This window comes from Thalassophryne amazonica, chromosome 6 (assembly GCF_902500255.1).
Source record: "Thalassophryne amazonica chromosome 6, fThaAma1.1, whole genome shotgun sequence".
Taxonomy (NCBI): domain Eukaryota; kingdom Metazoa; phylum Chordata; class Actinopteri; order Batrachoidiformes; family Batrachoididae; genus Thalassophryne; species Thalassophryne amazonica.
Window position 1 is genome coordinate 80,097,304 of NC_047108.1, and position 22,135 is coordinate 80,119,438.

The window sequence follows — 22,135 nt, forward strand, 5'->3', positions numbered from 1 at the left end:
CAGGGAAATGCCATCCAGAGTAATGATCTGGTTAGACACCATGCTTCTAAGATTTGTGGGGCCAAGTACAATAACTTCAGTTTTATCTGAGTTTAAAAGCAGGAAATTAGAGGTCATCCATGTCTTTATGTCTGTAAGACAATCCTGCAGTTTAGCTAATTGGTGTGTATCCTCTGGCTTCATGGATAGATAAAGCTGGGTATCATCTGCGTAACAATGAAAATTTAAGCAATACCGTCTAATAATACTGCCCAAGGGAAGCATGTATAAAGTGAATAAAATTGGTCCTAGCACAGAACCTTGTGGAACTCCATAATTAACTTTAGTCTGTGAAGAAGATTCCCCATTTACATGAACAAACTGTAATCTATTAGACAAATATGATTCAAACCACCGCAGCGCAATGCCTTTAATACCTATGACATGCTCTAATCTCTGTAATAAAATTTTATTGTCAACAGTATCAAAAGCAGCACTGAGGTCCAACAGAACAAGCACAGAGATAAGTCCACTGTCCGAAGCCATAAGAAGATCATTTGTAACCTTCACTAATGCTGTTTCTGTACTATGATGAATTCTAAAACCTGACTGAAACTCTTCAGATAGACCATTCCTCTGCAGGTGATCAGTTAGCTGTTTTACAACTACCCTCTCAAGAATCTTTGAGAGAAAAGGAAGGTTGGAGATTGGCCTATAATTAGCTAAGATAGCTGGGTCAAATGATGGCTTTTTAAGTAATGGTTTAATTACTGCCACCTTAAAGGCCTGTGGTACATAACCAACTAACAAAGATAGATTGATCATATTTAAGATTGAAGCATTAAATAATGGTAGGACTTCCTTGAGCAGCCTGGCAGGAATGGGGTCTAATAAGCATGTTGATGGTTTGGATGAAGTAACTAATGAAAATAACTCAGACAGAACAATCGGAGAGAAAGAGTCTAACCAAATACCGGCATCACTGAAAGCAGCCAAAGATAACGATACATCTTTGGGATGGTTATGAGTAATTTTTTCTCTAATAGTCAAAATTTTATTAGCAAAGAAAGTCATGAAGTCATTACTAGTTAAAGTTAATGGAATACTCAGCTCAATAGAGCTCTGACTCTTTGTCAGCCTGGCTACAGTGCTGAAAAGAAACCTGGGGTTGTTCTTATTTTCTTCAATTAGTGATGAGTAGAAAGATGTCCTAGCTTCACGGAGGGCTTTCTTATAGAGCAACAAACTCTTTTTCCAGGCTAAGTGAAGATCTTCTAAATTAGTGAGACGCCATTTCCTCTCCAACTTACGGGTTATCTGCTTTAAGCTACGAGTTTGTGAGTTATACCACGGAGTCAGACACTTCTGATTTAAAGCTCTCTTTTTCAGAGGAGCTACAGCATCCAAAGTTGTCTTCAATGAGGATGTAAAACTATTGACGAGATACTCTAACTCCCTTACAGAGTTTAGGTAGCTACTCTGCTCTGTGTTGGTATATGACATTAGAGAACATAAAGAAGGAATCATATCCTTAAACCTAGTTACAGCGCTTTCTGAAAGACTTCTAGTGTAATGAAACTTATTCCCCACTGCAGGGTAGTCCATCAGGGTAAATGTAAATGTTATTAAAAAATGATCAGACAAAAGGGAGTTTTCAGGGAATACTGTTAAGTCTTCTATTTCCATACCATAAGTCAGAACAAGATCTAAAATATGATTAAAGTGGTGGGTGGACTCATTTACTTTTTGAGCAAAGCCGATAGAGTCTAATAATAGATTAAATGCAGTGTTGAGGCTGTCATTCTCAGCATCTGTGTGGATGTTAAAATCGCCCACTATAATTATCTTATCTGAGCTAAGCACTAAGTCAGACAAAAGGTCTGAAAATTCACAGAGAAACTCACAGTAACGACCAGGTGGACGATAGATAATAACAAATAAAACTGGTTTTTGGGACTTCCAATTTGGATGGACAAGACTAAGAGACAAGCTTTCAAATGAATTAAAGCTCTGTCTAGGTTTTTGATTAATTAATAAGCTGGAATGGAAGATTGCTGCTAATCCTCCGCCCCGGCCCGTGCTACGAGCATTCTGACAGTTAGTGTGACTCGGGGGTGTTGACTCATTTAAACTAACATATTCATCCTGCTGTAACCAAGTTTCTGTTAGGCAGAATAAATCAATACGTTGATCAATTATTATATCATTTACCAACAGGGACTTAGAAGAAAGAGACCTAATGTTTAATAGACCACTTTTAACTGTTTTAGTCTGTGGTGCAGTTGAAGGTGCTATATTATTTTTTCTTTTTGAATTTTTATGCTTAAATAGATTTTTGCTAGTTATTGGTGGTCTGGGAGCAGGCACCGTCTCTACAGGGATGGGGTAATAAGGGGATGGCAGGGGGAGAGAAGCTGCAGAGAGGTGTATAAGACCACAGCTCTGCCTCCTGGTCCCAACGCTAGACAGTCACAGTTTGGAGGATCCCAAAAAATTGGCCAGATTTCTAGAAATGAGAGCTGCTCCCTCTAAAGTGGGATGGATGCCGTCTCTCCTAACAAGACCAGGTTTTCCCCAGAAGCTTTGCCAATTATCAATGAAGCCCACCTCATTTTTTGGACACCACTCAGACAGCCAGCAATTCAAGGAGAACATGCGGCTAAACATGTCACTCCCGGTCTGATTGGGGAGGGGCCCAGAGAGAACAACAGAGTCCGACATTGTTTTTGCAAAGTTACACACCGATTTAATGTTAATTTTAGTGACCTCCGATTGGCGTAACCGAGTGTCATTACTGCCGACGTGAATTACAATCTTACCAAATTTACGCTTAGCCTTAGCCAGCAATTTCAAATGTCCTTCGATGTCGCCTGCTCTGGCCCCCGGAAGACAATTGACAATGGTTGCTGGTGTCGCTAACTTCACATTTCTCAAAACAGAGTCGCCAATAACCAGAGTTTGATCCTCGGCGAGTGTATCTTTGGCTGCTTTCAGTAATGCTGGTATTTGGTTAGACTCTTTCTCTCCGATTGTTCTGTCTGAGTTATTTTCATTAGTCACTTCCTCCAAACCATCAACATATCTGTTAGACCCCATTCCTACCAGGCTGCTCAAGGAAGCCCTACCATTAATTAATGCTTCGATCTTAAATATGATCAATCTATCTTTATTAGTTGGCTATGTACCACAGGCTTTTAAGGTGGCAGTAATTAAACCATTACTTAAAAAGCTATCACTTGACCCAGCTATCTTAGCTAATTATAGGCCAATCTCCAACCTTCCTTTTCTCTCAAAAATTCTTGAAAGGGTAGTTGTAAAACAGCTAACTGATCATCTGCAGAGGAATGGTCTATTTGAAGAGTTTGTCAGGTTTCAGAATTCATCATAGTACAGAAACAGCATTAGTGAAGGTTACAAATGATCTTCTTATGGCCTCAGACAGTGGACTCATCTCTGTGCTTGTCCTGTTAGACCTCAGTGCTGCTTTTGATACTGTTGACCATAAAATTTTATTACAAAGATTAGAGCATGCCATAGGTATTAAAAGCACTGCGCTGCGGTGGTTTGAATCATATTTATCTAATAGATTACAATTTGTTCATGTAAATGGAGAGTCTTCTTCACAGACTAAGGTTAATTATGCAGTTCCACAAGGTTCTGTGCTAGGACCAATTTTATTCACTTTATACATGCTTCCTTAGGCAGTATTATTAGAAAGCATTGCTTAAATTTTCATTGTTACGCAGATGATACCCAGCTTTATCTATCCATGAAGCCAGAGGACACACACCAATTAGTTAAACTGCAGGAATGTCTTACAGACTTAAAGACATGGATGACTTCTAATTTCCTGCTTGTAAATTCAGATAAAATCTGAAGTTATTGTACTTGGCCCCACAAATCATAGAAACATGGTGTCTAACCAGATCCTTACTCTGGATGGCATTACCCTGACCTCTAGTAATACTGTGAGAGTCATTTTTGATCAGGATATGTCCTTCAATGCGCATATTAAGCAAATATGTAGGACTGCTTTTTTACATTTACGCAATATCTCTAAAATTAGAAAGTTCTTGTCTGAGTCATGCTGAAAAACTAATTCATGCATTTATTTCCTCTAGGCTGGACTATTGTAATTCATTATTATCAGGTTGTCCTAATAGTTCCCTGAAAAGCCTTCAGTTAATTCAAAATGCTGCAGCTAGAGTACTGACGGGGACTAGAAGGAGAGAGCATATTTCACCCATATTGGCCTCTCTTCATTGGCTTCCTGTTATTTCTAGAATAGAATTTAAAATTCTTCTTCTTACTTATAAGGTTTTGAATAATCAGGTCCCATCTTATCTTAGGGACTTCTTAGTACCATATCACCCCAATAGAGCACTTCGCTCTCAGACTGCAGGCTTACTTGTAGTTCCTAGGGTTTTTAAGAGTAGAATGGGAGGCAGCTTTCAGGCTCCTCTCCTGTGGAACCAGCTCCCAATTCGGATCAGGGAGACAAGACACCCTCTCTACTTTTAAGATTAGGCTTAAAACTTTCCTTTTTGCTAAAGCTTATAGTTAGGGCTGAATCAGGTGACCCTGAACCATCCCTTAGTTATGCTGCTATAGACTTAGACTGCTGGGGGGTTCCCATGATGCACTGAGTGTTTCTTTCTCTTTTTGCTCTGTATGCACCACTCTGCATTTAATCATTAGTGATTGATCTCTGCTGTCTTCCACAGCATGTCTTTTTCCTGATTCTCTCCCCGCAGCCCCAACCAGTCCCAGCAGAAGACTGCCCCTCCCTGAGCCTGGTTCTGCTGGAGGTTTCTTCCTGTTAAAAGGGAGTTTTCCTTCCCACTGTCGCCAAGTGCTTGCTCGTAGGGGGTCATTTTGACCGTTGGGGTTTTTCTGTGATTATTGTATGGCTTTTGCCTTGCAATATAAAGCGCCTTGGGGCAGCTGTTGTTGTGATTTGGAGCTATATAAATAAAATTGATTTGATTTGGTCCTCGGGACACAGTGTATGGCACATTTTCCATTTGAGCCTGAACTAATCGGAACAGATGAGCTCAGCCTGATGTGTTCAGTGTGTTACATAATTGGCCTTTTTTTGTGTAAATGTAATTGTCAGTTACGAGTATAAACAGACCTGTTGAACTCTTCAGTGCAGTGGTTAACTGCTTTGTTAACTGAGGTATTTTACTACGAAACGCATACTCTCACCACATACATGACATCAACTAGATAGCAGAGTGCAGTTTATCATTGTGTGATGTTGCGCTTAGATCTCTCATTCATACTTAAGATGGATCCCATAATCAAAGAGGATAATATTACTGTATGCTGTAATTTTATTTATTTATTAACACTGAGATAGACTGGCGTCCTGTACAGGGTGTACCCTGCCTCTCGCATCTGACTACTGGGATAGAAACTGAATGTGTGTGTGTATATATATATATATATATATATATATATATATATATATATATAAATATAAAACCAAGTTACTTTTTTCCAGTTTAAAACGCATGTCATACATCTCAGATAATTTTCTATCCACTTGTCTTTGACATCTGTTACGCCATGAATGTGACATAAGGCCTGGAACAATAATCTTTATTTCTCTTTTGTATTACAGCAAAGAAGGATTCAAACGCCACTCCTAATAAGAGGAGGATGGCACATCAGCGTACCACACCTCTGTCCCAGAGGACGGAGTACTTTGAACCTGGTAATGAATCCGACGGGGTCTCTGGTGTTTGTGTGGATGAGGATGCTGACAGTTGCCATGGAAACACTGAAACAAGAGAAGAGAAAGTCGACAAGCAAGATGGTGAAAACTGGCAAGAAGATTTTAGAGTTTTTGTTGCTTTTCGAGGAAACATGGAGGATGAGGACTTCACAGAAAAACTTGACGCTATCAGCAGTGGGATACCTAACATGCTTGAAATGGGTTAGTTTTTTGAAAGTAATTACTTATTTTATGACAGGAAAATCTGAGGACGATACAGAATTCCACTCAGTCTGTGTGCATGTACATCCACATGTCAAGCACACTTTTTTGTGCCCATGATAACTTGAACATTCTCTAATTTTCACCAATTTTAAAATGGACATCCCAAATGAGTGTATTTCTGATGGGTTCAAATTTGAGTGTGATCATAATCATCCACATTACTGTGTAACATATTAAATAGATTGTTTTAATGTTTTAAACTCAAAAACTTAAATGAGTGCATCTTGCACAGTTGCAAATTAAGCCAGCCATACACCACAAAATGATTTGATAGGAATCCATGTTAAGATTGTAGGGAAATGTGCCATATTGCATTGTGCATGGAGTAATTGCAGTGGGATTATGCATGTTGCTGAGTTGATTCGCAGCAGTTCTGTGTTCAGAATGTCCGTGATGCAACCGATGTCATATTTTCCATATTACATGGTAACGTGTATTGCATGGTGTTGCTTACATATTTATTAAAGGCAGAGAGGCACACAGGTGCACAGGTGTACACCACACTAAACATTTGCATATAATGCAGTTGTTCTGCAGCCCTCGCTTGTGGCCAGAGATCACCCGACATCCACAAAGAATTTGTGTGAGGTGGATATTTTCATTTTTGAAACACAGCACTGGAGCAGTTAAAGGGCGGGGGGGGGGGGGGGGGGGGGGGGTTGTGCAACTTGAAATCATCCAAGGTGTGAACATGAAAGTGTTTGTACCTCTGGATAACAATGGACTTCCAGACTGGCCATACAGAAGGTATTATGACAGTTCTAAAAGGTGTAGCATTTCTTTCCCTTTATGTAAATTAAAATTTTTTGATAAAAGTACATGAAATATTATCATTGCCATTTGGGAGACATGGGAGATTCTACATTATAAACATTGAGATCCCCCAGCAAACAAAAATTTTGTTGTATAGGAATCACCTGATCTGCCTGCACATGTAACTTGTAAGTGTAACTCCTCCGAAATAGTTTGGTCAGTTTCAACAAAACTTCACACAGTGTTACATTTATGCATCATGATATTGACTTTGTAAGCACAACTGCCTAACTAATTGGTGGATTTTAATGAAGCTTAATGCACGCCATGTGAAGATGATCATGATGGAAAATAATTGGGGTCCAACATCCTTAAGTTCAGCTAATTGGATATATCTCTCCATATGGACCATTTTGTGCTGTCTCAGTTTCCTAGTCCTAGAACATATTCTCTCAATCTTCAACAGAATTTTATATTAATTGTCTCTCATCTAGGCTCAGAGAGGTTGCAGCCACAATGTGTAGAGCCATGGAATAGTGTCCGGGTTACTTTTAACATTCCTCGGGATGCCGCAGAGCGACTCAGACTGTTGGCCCAGAACAATCAGCAGCAGCTCAGAGATCTGGGGATTCTCTCGGTGCAAATTGAAGGTAGAATACAGTCATGAGAAACTCAATTTCCTAAAGAGCTTCAATGGACCATGCTTTTGGTTTTCTGGCTGTTTAAAGTCAAGGGTACAAACTTGGCCTTTTCTTTTAATTGTTTGTATTTGATGTTTACTACTGTTCAGGGGAAGGCGCCATTAATGTGGCCATGGGACCAAATAGAGCTCAAGATGTCAGAGTGAATGGACCAATTGGAGCATCTGGCCAGATGCGGATGGATGTTGGCTTTCCAGGCCAGCCTGGCCCAGGTCCTAGTTTAAGGATTGGATACACATGATTAGTCATAGGTTACTGATGGTGTATAGGTTAACAATGTACTTTTCAGTTTTACGTAATTTACTTAACCAGTTTAGTTACCAGAGCTGTCCTTCTCAACATAAACAAGACAAATGATGTGAAGATGTCTGTTTCCACAGCAGGGGTGAGGTTGGCTAACCCATCTATGGTTGCTGGTCCAAGCATGCCAGGTCAGGCTATGGTACCAGGCAGCAGTGGACAGATGCACCCTCGTGTTTCAAGGCAGTCATCACAAACAGGTTATGGTCTTTATTTATTTTGTTCACATCAGTGTAAATTTGAGTGTTTGAGGGCTTGGACATTAAGTTAGTGCTACACATGTCACTCTTTTAGATGTGATGGATCCAATGATGGCAGTCCAGCAGCAGCAGCAGCAGCAACTTCAGCATCAACAAGCTGGCCCTCATGGCTCAGGTTCCATGCCACCTCAGGCTGCTCACCACATGCAGGCTCTTCATACCGGAAGACCACTCAACCCTGCAGCCTTGCAGCAACTCCAGCAGCAGCATCACCAACAGCAACAGGCCCAGCAGCAAGCTCAGCTCTCCCAGCTTGGACCCAGACCGCCATTCAACCCATCAGGTCAGATGGCTGTGCCCCCTGGCTGGAACCAAGTGCCATCTGGGGTCCTTCAACCTTCACCTGCCCAAGGAGGGCCTGCCTGGAGGAAACCCCCGCCTCAAACCCAAATGGTTCAGCGGCCACCTTCTCTTGCTACAATTCAGACTCCGAGTCACCCTCCACCCCCTTATCCTTTTGGCAGCCAGCAGGCTGGGCAGGTGTTCAATGCCATGGGGCAGGGACAATTACAGCAGCAGCAACCGGGAATGGGCCAATTTGCCGCACCTCAGCCTAAAGGCCCTCAGGCTGGACCGGGTGTTGCAACAGGACCACCGAGGCCTCCTCCTCCATCAGCTGGACCACAGGGCAACCTTACTGCTAAGTCCCCTGGTTCCTCTTCATCTCCTTTTCAGCAGGGTTCACCTGGCACTCCACCTATGATGGTACAGAGACCTACAACTCCACAGGGTTTCTCCCAGGGAGTTGGTTCACCAGGGAGAGCAGCTATTGGACAACAGGGTAACATGCAGCAAGGATTCATGGGAATGCCTCAGCATGGACAGCCTGGGACTCAAGTGCATGCAGGTAGGTCTTTCTCATTGGACACAAAATTAAGGAAAGAGTCATTGCGGTCAATATCATATGTTAATATTGTTATGTCAATAAATGTCTGAGATAATTAACTTCGTTGATGCTGATTACAGGTATGCCTAAGCGTTCCATGGGCTTTCCAAATATGCCAGGAAACCAGAACTTTGTTCAGGTTCAGGTGAGTGGCAGCAATCCAGGGACTCCTGGTGGAGGAGCCAATCAGCAGCTCCAGAGCAGCCAAGCAATAACTCATACAGGTAACTTGGGTAACTTATGTTTGAAGAACAAACCAAAGACTGTCGATGAAGATTGATGCCATACTCTTACTTAGTCCCCCACCCCCACACACAAAAAAAATTAAGCTAAAATCAAGCTAACATAGACACTGAGATTTTTGTTTCACTGACATAATTTGAAACCACATTCTGGTCTGTCGACAAGTGGAGTGGAGGTGGCCAGCTGTTGTGAGCATATGTTACTACTTTATTTAATTAGGCTAAATGAGCTGTGAACATTATTGTTGGCTAGTAACAAACAGCAGATAACTGCCTAGAAAAATGGAAAATACTGTAATTGTGGTCCAATATTTACCACCACTGATATGCCATTCAAGCAGCCAGTGTGGCAGAGCAGGGGTTATTTTGTGAAATTCTTCAAAGATCTGTACTTTTTATTTTTCTATTTAAAAGCTTGGCAACATCTTAAAACTGAACATGTAATAATCATGAAAATGTTAGAATTGTCTTGAGGCTGTCCTGCGTCATAAAGTAAGTGCTCCTTTTTGTAGTGCACATTGTCAAAAGATTTGTCTGCATATTGTATCATTGGAGTCACCAAGTCTGAGCTGTGCAGTCATTTAATAACAATATTATTTGTGTAGCAGTTTCAAGGTCATACTTTCACAAAAATAATGTTAATGCACAACATATTAAAACAGTACACACAAAAAAGACAAGAAATCAGATCTGATACATACGCAATGTAAATGTAAAGTTATACAAAAGCTTAAAATATTCATTAACCATAAACAGAAAAAAATATACATTTTATCCCCGGCTGGCAAAAGGCCTGAAGGGGGGTTATGTCGTGCCAATGTGTTTGTCTGTCCATCCATCTATCATCTATCTACCTCGAAAAGGATAACCGTTCTGAAATCAACTCCTCTCACATTTTTAGGAGGAATTTCATGAAATATGGTACAAGTCCTTATTATAGATTGGTAATGCCCATATCATATCGTTCGTGTTGGGCCCATTTTGCCACAGTTACAGCTGTTGATTAACAAGCCTAGACACTGCCAGTTTGATGAGTTTGTGTCTGCATTCTGAAACATTTCCCAGTGATGAAAGTCTTCCAGAAATTACTGGAAAGCCGGTTTTTTATTCGCATGGTGAACGTTTCCAGGTTATTTTTGGTAACATACGTCAGAATCCGTTCATTTAGTTCCATGCGCAAACAGTTGGTCGTAGTAATGTGCTGTGTTGGTTTGCAAGCCTCCAATAATCTGTAAAGAAGGGTTATTTGTTTTGGGAGTTTATTAAGTTATATTTTTGGGCACTGCGCAGTGATGTGCTGCATATTTTTTCCAGTAATGATACATTAAGACAAGTGGAGCTAAGGGGTGAAGCTTCCACCTGATTAAAAATGCTAAAGCCGTGAGCATTCACGTGAGAGTTTAACTCGCAGTCTGTGAGTCAAAACCACAAGATTAATGAGTTTGTCTGAGGTGAATGAGTAATTGAAAATAATCTGACGTTAGTGTTCTGCTGAAGTTGATCAGCTAACATTAGCCTTATCGCTGCAGGATCACTGTCGAGCTGAGTGAACGTTTTATATTTGTAAATTGTTTGACCTATTTTTATAAAGCTACACAGATTTTTAATTGTTACTGCCATAACTGCAAGAAAAGTCTCAACTTTAACCCTCTGGGGTCCGAGGTCATTTTTGGACAGTTCACTCGCCTGGCATAAATGTTTTATTATTGCTGTTAACAGCTCTCCCTACAGCCCACAATCAAGTTTTATGGTTTTTTTTTTTCCAGGACAACCTTTGCTTTCATAATATATATATACTTTTGTTGTGTTTTCTAAGTGTAATAAAGGTTTACAATCAGAAATAAGAAAATAATTTTCCACACACGTTTTTTTCAAAACACACAGCAAACTATAATAAACAACTGTTTTGGCACTTTTAAAGGTAATTTGTCTTGTGTAAAAGACTGTACAACTAAAAGGTTATATGTGCACGCATCTCGCGGTCAAAGGAGGAAAGAAAAGAAAAAAAATTGTCTGCAGGCAGATAGTTCCTTTCTCTCCAGACTCTCTCATCACAATTAAAAAAGGACATAAGTCCAGGACATGTCAACATCAAGTAGAACTCCAGACATCTCCACATTTGCTCAGAATAGTTCGTGCACTTACGCGCATCTTGCAGTCAAGGGAGGAAAGATAAACTATAACAGAACTCAGAGCGCAGCCCTGCAGCTCAGCACAACAACAAGTAGAAGAGAAGTCAGAGTGCACAGTCTGTCTGCAGCTGTGCACTCTGACTTCTCTGTGCAGAGAACCTGCAGGCTGCGTTCTCATCTCCAATCTGCCCCCTGCTGCGCGCACCTGACGCAGAAATTCCTGCATCGTCATGACGCCACAGGGAGCAACTGGGAGCTGCCCCGGTGTGAAAGGGGCTTTAATGGCACAGGGCACATTGGAGACCAATAGTATGTACTCATTGGAGCACCCAGGGGGCTATTCAAATGGGCCAACTAGTAACATATCACTCCTGAAAACGATCTTTGGCTTTTCACGTGAGGTAAATCTGCCCTACGATTGGATTTTGGAAAACCATGTGACAGTGAACTAATTCCAATTGGACACTCACATTGCGCACATCATCACACAGCTTCTCTGAGGAGTACAAAGATGGCTGATGGCTGGCTCGAAAGTCCGCGCAGTTAACTTTTCAGCAAAAAAGTAAGTTTCTATCTCATATCATTAAAAAGCTATTTATAATTTAGTAAAGCTTGGTCTTAGCCTTCGTATATGACGACGGCGTCGGCCCCAGAGGGTTAAATAACTTAGTTTTTTTTTTACTATCTAGTAATCAAAGAAAATAGCACAGTGCAGTTTCATATTTTTTAGTTAATGTACACATAACTTTTCATGCTATTTTATTTGTCTAAAAATAAATGCCCAAGGTTCATTATGTTAATCAAGAAATGATCTCAACAACAGATAAATTATGGTTTTAATTTACAGATGAACATCAAAGATTTGATAAATGAAGCAATGCTTCGATCCACTAGCTCATTGGTTCTTTGATTTGCTGCTCTTCAGAAGCGGAAAGTCCACTTCTTAACCACTCTCAAAGCCATTAAAAATATGTCAATAGTGAGTCATTTTTTGTGGACTAAAGTCCCTAACTGGGACTCTTATCTTGTTGCAGACAAGAAACAAGAATCATCCTCCGTTCCGTTGGCACAGCACCAAACGCTGTGCGGCTCTCTGCTGAGGCAGAGTCCGGTTGGAATTAATAGCTTCAAAACGAATTGCCACTCGAAATAAAATGACACCTCTTTCCAAACACTGTAATACAGACAAACTACAATCGACTAAAATGTTTTTTTTTCCCTCCCAAAATGAAACATCCTGCATTCTTTATGAATTACATCCTGACGTGTAGCACAGCCAACTGCAAGAGCTCAGCTCAGATATATGGAAATACATTCATGCCAATAATGTCTGAAAGGAAATGGTTTTGACATAAACTACACGTTTACATGTTTACGAAGATCCCAGGATGGTACATGTGCAATCCTCGGAGGCCGAAGGCGAAGAGCACCTCTTAAAAAAAGTGACATATCGGGGGAGTGCGATCCTATTGATCATCCATCTACCATAATGTGGAGAGCAGAGACAGCAGCAATATAAACTTTAATTGTGGGAGACAGAAAGGCTGCTGTCAAACAACGATTGAAGATTGCTAAGCAGCACTGGCACAGGACAGCGCTCAGGGTCCACGTCTTGCGTAAAGCACCAACGGGTAAAAAGCTTCCATCTATTGTTGTATAATGCCTTAGTGGAGGGCGCACGGGCATTCAGTATAGTCTGCACGACAGCTTGATTACAAAAGTTCAACGCGGAGTCTGTCCCTTCAGGGGCCACACATACAGTGGAAGACGCTCTGGGTGAAGATGCCAAATCTTCCTGTTCAACTGCGAAAAAAAAGGTCCCTCCTCCGTGGGAGAGGCCATGGCTGTCCGCTGAGGAGCATCAGAATCATGGGCAACCATGTCCTGTTAGCAACACTGTGTGATCGGTCATGCATATTCTGTGTAGTATCCACATGATCAGGCAAAGAGGAGGAAACACATACAGTAGATAGGTTGGCCAAGAGTGACCCGGTGCATCCTGGCCCATTGAGCTGTGTGGTTCTGAGAGAGAGAACCACAGGCAACAGTGTGTTGTGGCGTTCGAGGCAAACAGATCGACTACAGCCTTGCCAAACCTGTCCTAAATCAGTTGAACCACATCTGGGTTGAGGCGCCACTCACCCGGCGGCCATTTCTGACGTGAGAGAAAATCTGCAGTGTAGTTCTGCACACCTGGCAGATGCACAGCCCTGAGAGTTGGCATGCGAGGCAAAGCCCCCTGGAGAAGTTCCTGGGCTTCTCTCAGAGCATGAACAGACCTGGTGCCTCCTTAATGGTTTATATGGTACACTGTCTGTGTTCTCCAACCAAACAAGCACATTTCCCCTCTAGGGCAGGAGAGAAATAGCTCAGAGCTAGGTGGACAGCACGCCTCTCCTGAGGGCTCCAGACACCCCTGATCATTCTGTGGTTCCACACTGCACTCCAGCGAGAAAGTGAGGCATCTGTTAGAACGCCTTCCCGGCAGGAGGGTAGAGAAGCCAGAGGAACACCATGTGTTAGGAACTCCCTTTTCCCCCAGGGGTGAAGATGTTGGACAGACTGTGCTGGAACATGCGCAGTCCTGTGTTCATGCAGCGTGGGGTTGAGGCTCAGGCTGTTGAGCCAAATTTGTAAGGGGCGCAAGGACAGGAGTCCCAGAGGCATGACTGCTGACACTGCTGTCAGTTTCCCCATGAGCTGGAGGAGCAGACTTTAAGTCAGTCTGGCATTCCTGCGAACATGACAGACCAGAGTGAGAATGTCATCCACCCTTTGTGGGGATGGGCGAGCAGTCATTGCCAGTGAGTCAAACGCCATGCCAGTAAATGTTACCTGTTGGCATGGGCTCTTTGCGAAGTTAACAGTGAGCTCAAGCTGTGACGTGTTGCAGTAGGGTGTGAGTGTCGTTGAGAAAATGCAGAACTTTCACGTACTGATAAAACTTCCTGAGGTTGAGGATGGGGCGAAAGCCATCTCCTCCTTTTTTTGGAACTACAAAATAAGTTGAATAGAATCCCCTTAGATGACCTGAACTCTGGACCCGCTCTATGGCACCTTTCTTCAGGAGCTCGAGAATGTCCAGCATTCCTCTCTGGGTCTGTAACAGCTGTGACTTTTACACCATTGAACTTGGGGGGGGGGGGGGGGTGACGATTGAACTGAATATTGTAGCCCCTGATCAACGTGGAAGTCACCCATTATTCAGAGTCAATTTCCTGCCACCGGTCGAGCTGTGTCTGGAAGAAATGACCGGTAGCCCCATACTGGGTATCAGACCCGACTACTGTGGCCCTGTGATAACTTTGAGGGGCGAATATGACAGGCCTGTCAGTCACAGCGGCCATTGGGTAGACTGCTGGGAGTGGTGACACGGTAGACCAGCACGTTCCAGGTTTTGCTGGGTCAAAAACCTGACCTGGGATAACAAGCAGACTGTGTAGTGATCCACTGCAAGCCTCAGACAGAGGGGATTGAGCCAACCACATCTGGCGCTGGGCTGTGGTCAGAGTGGACATCAGTCTGGCAAGCCCCCATGACATGTAGGCCAAAGCCCGGAGCGAAGCATCACTCATGCTCTGTGTGTCAGTGTCGGCTCCATTATCCTGTAGAGACCGGAAAAGTGCAAGGGCAAGGTGAGACAGGAAGTTCCGCAGACAACCAATTTGAGCTGCAGTGTCATAGCTCTTGGTAAGGAGGTCATCAGTGACCCGACATTGAGGCCGTGGGCAACGGGCCTCTGGCTGGGCAGCATCAGCAGGCACCACAATCAGGCTACTAACAACATGGCCCACTGAAGATATGGTCTAAGCCATACTGCGGTACATCAGTCATTGTACACAGCGCTCTGCAATCCTGTGGCATAATAATATATAATAATAATAATTTTTGCCAGGGGTTTTGTGTGTGTGTGTGTGTGTGTGTGTATATATATATATATATATATATATATATATATATATATATATATATATATTCTATTTCTACCTCATTTCTTATGTCTTGTACTGTTACAAGTGTTATTGTTTATTCTTGCACACGCTGTTCGATGAACATTTTCCTCTACTTGCACCCACCTTGTGTGTTGTCTTAAGAGCTGAGGTAACGTGAATTTCTCCTCTGTGAGATCAATAAAGTTTATCTATCTATCTATCTAAAAACAAGTGAAGCCGCAACCGTTCACTTGTAGTAAAACAGAATTACTCACTGAGAGCTGAGGCCAATTCAGTTGAACACCCGCAACAAACGGGTTACGCACCCATAGCGGTAAGCAGAACAAATTTAAGAAGTTGTGGTCTTGCGGCCTCTAGAGGGCGTGTATGGGCAGCTCCAACCACGGAAGGTTGTGAGGCACTGATCAAGTGATCCGAAAAAGTTTGACCTGCTTCTCATGCAGAGATGTAAAAAGAACTGAATGCTGGGTAACGTGCGCTCATATACTGTCGCTGACATCAACCAGGTCACATGACTTTGTTGGTATAAGACTCGACCTCTGCGCATGCGCGCATGGAATAATCCAGGTGCTAAAGCACCGCCCTCTGATGGTCAGGAAGAATGAAATAGAACTACTGCACGCAATTTGGCAACATTTTCAAGACAGATGGATATTAGGCCATGGAAGACTCCATTACATTTTGGAGATGATCCGAATTCTGGATCAAGATTTTATTTTATATAGGCTTTGAAGGATTACGTCAAAACTACTTCACAGATTCTCACCAAATTTGCACCACAAATAAATATTAGGGCATGGAAGACTCCACTGACTCTCTGAGGGGATCCGGATTGTCAGATATCAGAAATCTCAGATTGCTCTTGTTTGTGATAAAATTAGATATTTTATTGAAATTGGCTTTCTGATATACATGCTATTTGTTATGTTCGTGCATCGGCCTCCTCCCTCTTCAGGCATAATTTTGCATGGAGAGCCCTGTGCCCTCTGATGGGAGAATTGATGGGAGAATGGGGTAGTACTTTGCAATAATCAGTTCTGGAGGACAGAAATATAAGACCCAGTATTTCAGCATCACCCCTAGACAGGACACATCACAGTGTTACACAAATGAAAGTGATCCATCTTTGCTGCCTTTGTAATATGCAACTCATTATGTTGGACTAAATATTCACAGAAAGTTTTTAATGATTTCACTGATGAATCACAGCCATCCAGTGACATGGTTAATTGATCATCAAAATTTCTGTCTAGCTGTGCCAGTAATAATCACAGACCTGTCAAGCTGTACACAATTTTTGTACCAGGCATACATTTTGACATGAAAGCAAGCTGGTGTGATTTGTCAACCAAAAGTAAGCACAAATCAAGCCCAACCATTCTTCTGATAAAAAGATTAGTTCACAAAATTGAAAGTTGCAGCGTGTTCCACACTGAATTTATTGATGACTACCAGAATTTGTTGAGCTGTTTGTTCAATGTAATCAAATTGTGAAATATGTTAATCTCATTTCTATTTTTACACTAGGAGCTCAGCCATCAGCTTCTACTCCAAACTCAATGCAGAGTACACCCCATGCTCAGCCCAATCTTATGGGTGTCCAAAGCAGCATGGCAGGTCCCCCTCCTGGAACAACCACTGGACCTAATATGGGACCTCAACAGGCAGGCCTACAGACCCAGATGATGGGCCTCCAGCATCAGGCCCAGCCCGTGTCCTCCTCCCCCAGCCAGATGGTTCAAGGCCAGGGTGGTGGTCAAACTGTCCTCTCAAGGCCCCTCAATCAAGGGCAAAGAGGAGGGATGACCCCACCCAAGCAGATGATGCCTCAACAAGGCCAGGGGGTGATGCATGGGCAGGGTCAGATGGTTGGAGGTCAAGGGCACCAGGCCATGCTCCTACAACAGCAGCAGCAGCAACAACAGCAGCAACAAAACTCCATGATGGAACAAATGGTTGCCAATCAGATGCAAGGCAACAAGCAGGCATTTGGAAGCAAGATCCCAGCTGGGGTTATGCCAGGCCAGATGATGCGTGGCCCTTCTCCAAATGTTCCAGGTAACATGGCTCAGTTCCAGGCCCAGGTGGTCCCACAGCAGCAAATGTCTTCACAGCAGCAGCAGCAAATGGCTCAACTCCAACAACAGCAGTTACAGCAGCAGCAACACCAGTTGCAGCAGCAGCAGCTACAACAGCAGCAGCAGCAGCACCACCAGATGAATCAACAGCAGGTTTCAATGGCTGGCAATCCTGCTCAACCTATGGGCATGCACGGACAACCAATGAGGCTTCCTGCTGGTCATCCTCTTATTCAACAACAATTGCAGCAGCAACAATTACAGCAAAAGCAGCAGCAACAGGCTATGTTGCAACAACAGCAGCAGCAGCAACAACAAGCAGCTCATCAACACTCACATACTCTGGGGGACCCAAGTGGTGGGACAGGAGACTTGGGAATGCAACAGATGGTTCCAGATATGCAGGCACAGCAGCAGCAAGGCATGATGGGGGGTCCTCAGCACTTGCAAATGGGAAATGGTCACTTTGCTAGTCATGGTATGAACTTTAATTCCCAATTTCCAGGACAGATGCCAATTGGTGGGCCCTGTGGACAACCTGGTGGCTTTCCTGTTAGCAAGGATGTAACATTGACGAGCCCACTACTGGTGAACCTGCTGCAAAGTGACATCTCAGCTAGTCAATTTGGGCCAGGAGGAAAACAGGGGGCAGGAACAGGCAGTCAGGCTAAACCCAAAAAGAAGAAACCAGTGCGGAAGAAGAAGACAAAAGAGGGGGAGGGGCAACAACAAGGAGAGGGAGTTGGGTAATTATTCACATTTGTGTTTATTTTTCTGTCAGAATGGCAAAAGAATTTTGGCAGCTGTTTTTTGAGTAATGTGCATTTCTACTGCACCAGTTCCTAATTGCTTTTAATATCCCTTTCCCAGGGGTCTAGATATGCCTGCTGGAATGGAGGATTCTGACCTGCCAAACCTGGGTGGTGAACAAAGTATAGGTTTAGATAACCCGGGCCCCAAGCTCCCTGATTTTGCCAACAGGCCTGCAGGTATAACTAATTTATATGTCCAGTTACTTTGCATAAGCAATCACTTTTTGTTGTAATGCTCCTGTACTTAAAGATTTGATATTGTTATTTGTCTTGTCTGTATGGCATACATGTTGCACACAGGTTTTCCTAACCAGCCTGGAGATCAGAGAGTATTGCAGCAGGTACCCATGCAGTTCCTACAGCAGCAGCAACAGCAACAACAACAACAAATACAGCACATGCAACAACAGCATATACAGCAACAGCAAATGCAACAACAAATGCAACAGCACCACCTGCAGCAGCAGCAGCAGCTTCAGCAACAGATGCAGATGCAAGGCCTCCAGAATACACAAGGGCAGCAGGGTATGACTGGGACACAGAATCCAGCTCAAGGTCAACCCCAGATGCACCCACATCAACTACAGCAGCAGCAACAACAACCGCAACAGCAAGCTCAACAGCCACACCTTCCACAGCAGGTGATTATTCATTTTAAGGCTGAAATGATTAGTCGAGTAACTTGAATAATTCGATTACAAAAAAATGTTGGAAGCAAATTTTGTGCCTCGAAGCTTCGTTTAACGTTGTACATATGCCAGGCCTGTGTGTGGCGCTGTAACGTCCCCCTCAGAAAAACAGAAGACGACTAGGGCATGCCTGTAAGCCCTATAAACACTAATCAAATTAGCACCTAAAGCTAGTGCTTTCCAGTGTGACAGACAGCGTAAAATTAAGCCTTTTACGAGAAAGACGGTCCATGCTGTTCATCTGCAATAGACTGTGCATTTAAAGCGAAGCTGTGTTTTTGTCTATTTTTAAAAAACACATGGTCCGTTCGACGTGGGGAGTGACTATTGACTGGGCAGCCAGCTGCTGTCTCTGCCTGGTGTGAGGAGCTCTGCACTCCCCCATCTCAGCACTTCCCTGCCTTCACTGCACCTTCACTACGCATACGTCATTTTGGAGCGTCAACAGCGATTCACCGATTATTGCCTTTTTTCTACTTAAAACTGCACTCCAGTCATCATCTAATTCAGCGACAGATATCTGAAGCTTTTGTACGACAATCATTTCCACATAAAGCACGGGAGAGCAACCACAGTGAGACAGCAGCACGTCTGAGAGACTCTGTCTGTCTGACTCTGTACCCCCAAAGTGATCAAATGGAATAATATGATTATTAACCATCAAATGACAACGTCACACCTCTTTAATCATTCTGAAGTTAGTTTTAATCAGAAACGAGGCTGTTTAAGCAGAAACGGGCCAGTTTTAAGGAGAAACAAGGAGATAATCTGTTAACCGCTGCTAGCACTCCACCATGATGCTGCTAACGCTCCGCCATGCCACATGTGCAGTGAAGGCAGAGGGAGTGCTGAGTCTAAGAGTGCTGAGCCCCTGACACAGCTCCATCCCCGGCTAGACTGACAAACAGTTTCTGAAAGATCCTCTCAGCAAAAGTCCACTCTTCTGTGTTTTGCTGAATCGCACTGAGTGTTTCACTTTTAATTTTCACTTTTTGGGGTCAACACACAACGCTTCACAAACACTGTAACTTAAATAAAAAAAAAAAACTAAAAAAAAACTGATTGCGAGGCTTGCATGTTCAACCTCCAGCTGAAATGCTTCTGCTGAATTGCAGAGAAAGAGGGATAAAAAAAATGCAGGGAGCCAGTACACCAACCATAAAAAAAAGGTTAAATTTTAAAAGTTGGGGAAAAAACAAAACAGAAACCACATCCCATCGCCATTTCAGCAAAATGTCAAGATTTGGTGTAGCTATTTTGCTATTTGTGTCCAAATAAAGCTTTTTGCATGGGAGCGCTCAGGTTGTGCGGATTTTTGCTTTGATATTTGTCTTTTTTTTTTTTTTTTTTTTTTGATCCAGCGTGCCTTTTTACACATCTTGGATGTGCATGTCTCTTCTGATTTACCAAGATTTTGGCGCAGAGACATTGTGCCATTGCATAGGGAGAGCCCTGGACTATTGATGTTATTTAAAAAGGCAAAAGTACTTTTTATCCGATTACTCGATTAACTGCCAGAATAATCAATAGAATACTTGATTACTAAAATAATCGATAGCTGCAGCCCTAATTAATTTATGATAATACTTAGTGATAAGTAGCATGTTGCCCATGGGGATCCATGGCCTCTGGATTGGGTACGATTTATAAAATAGGTAGTTGGAATTTTTCAAGGGTGGTAATAAATTATGCAAAGCTTATATAATGCGTTGAAATGACATGCGAGTACAGAATGTTTTTAGAACCTTAGACCTCAACAGTTTTTAGATGAAGAACTCAACCCTTTTATTTCCTGTTAATTACATAATTTTTTTAATGTTAATTTACTGTCTTAATGTATTGATAAATTGAGGTTCTTATTATCATATACCCTATTATTATTATTATTATTATTATCAGTATTGTTTTTATTTTATTATTACTCCTACTTTCATTTGATTTTTTATTTTTTTTTAAATGGACGACAATGGAAATAAGTGATTTCACTTTTTTGTGTTATCCATGTATTTTAAGATATTTACAATTATATTATGTACTTACGTTGAACGTACTAAATAGTCACACGCGCACACACGCTTTTAATAGATAGATGATTTACCACCGTCTGCTGGAATGGCATTTGAGTCCAGGATGTGTTGTTCAATGTTGTTAGCTAATATCTGTAGTTTCTCAAAAAATATTAGTCCCATCAATATTTCGTTTTGACGGCGTTCACCCTTGCCCCAAAATACATAAGCTTACCACACAGCAAATGTCAGCTCTCCCCAGTTAGTTTGTGATTGAAGTTATACACACACAGAGCTTTTTGTCTTTTCTGCATTCTGCCGCAAGCATGTGCTTTAGCAGCATGACACTTAACTAAACTGACTAAACTAATTGAACTGCAAAAACACAATAAATCAATAACTACCAGCACTGTTAAACTAATATGAACCACAGTAACAACATTTAAAAACCCGAAACTCCCATGGTGCATTGCAGCTCCATGTCCATTGTTCACTGTTAGCAGCAATATCCCTAGTTTGTCAAAACATATTAGTCCTATCAACTTTCCATTTATCCTTGAGCCAAATTACATAAGCATACGAATCAGCAAATGTCAGCTTTCCCCAGTATCTCAGTGATCAAAGCGATGCACATGCACGCATGCATATACGCACACAGGCTGCTTGGCTATTATAATATAGCTGTAGCACTTAAAACATTTTTTGTCATCATAGTTGCATTGATTACCATTTTGTGTTTTAGCAGCAGCAAATGATGATGATGCTGAAGCTGCAGCAAGAGCAGGCTAAGAATCGCATGTCCATTCCTCCAGGAGGGCAGCTTCCCCCACGAGGCATGGGAAACCCACCTGAGGTGCAAAGGCTTCCTGTCTCGCAGCAAGGCAACATGCCTGTCATGATCAGCCTTCAGGGACATGGAGGTGTGCCACCTTCACCTGATAAAGCTAGAGCGATGCCCCTGATGGTGAACCCACAGGTAAAGGCAAAGGGTTGAGACATACACACACAGACTACATGTGATAGCATTTTCTTATCATAATTTAGTTTAGCAAAATAATTTCACTTCACATTTACTAAGATGTTCGGGCCACAACTACCATTTTTTGAAGATTGGTATCAGCATTGTGTCCATCCACTCCAGATTCTTTTTGTTGTTCCACATTCCTGCTGTCATAAATATCTAATTTCAATACTGCATTGTGACAAAGCCATGATGAGTGAACCAAAATAGTCAGCAGGCTGCAGGCAGTGTTGGGCTTTTAAATAACTATTGTTAGTGGTGCAGCTTAGGTAAAATTTCCATAAAAATTGTTCATTTTGTGATAAAAGCATGGAATTTG

General features: G+C 42.4%; 1 protein-coding gene across 2 annotated transcripts in view; it reads left to right on the forward strand.

Moving 5' to 3' along the window:
* Positions 1-22,135, forward strand: part of ncoa6 (nuclear receptor coactivator 6) — a 56,449-nt gene that overhangs the window by 12,893 nt on the left and 21,421 nt on the right. Inside the window, exons 2-12 of one of the 2 annotated variants that reach the window (XM_034172589.1) lie at positions 5,606-5,920; positions 7,231-7,386; positions 7,527-7,649; positions 7,818-7,937; positions 8,032-8,844; positions 8,964-9,107; positions 16,738-18,034; positions 18,159-18,277; positions 18,401-18,741; positions 19,373-19,378; positions 21,538-21,771. In XM_034172589.1, the coding sequence (XP_034028480.1) occupies positions 5,644-5,920; positions 7,231-7,386; positions 7,527-7,649; positions 7,818-7,937; positions 8,032-8,844; positions 8,964-9,107; positions 16,738-18,034; positions 18,159-18,277; positions 18,401-18,741; positions 19,373-19,378; positions 21,538-21,771 (3,630 nt within the window). In that variant the 5' untranslated portion in view covers positions 5,606-5,643. The remainder of the gene's footprint in view (positions 1-5,605; positions 5,921-7,230; positions 7,387-7,526; positions 7,650-7,817; positions 7,938-8,031; positions 8,845-8,963; positions 9,108-16,737; positions 18,035-18,158; positions 18,278-18,400; positions 18,742-19,372; positions 19,379-21,537; positions 21,772-22,135) is intronic. The other variant, XM_034172590.1, reaches the window with a different exon arrangement.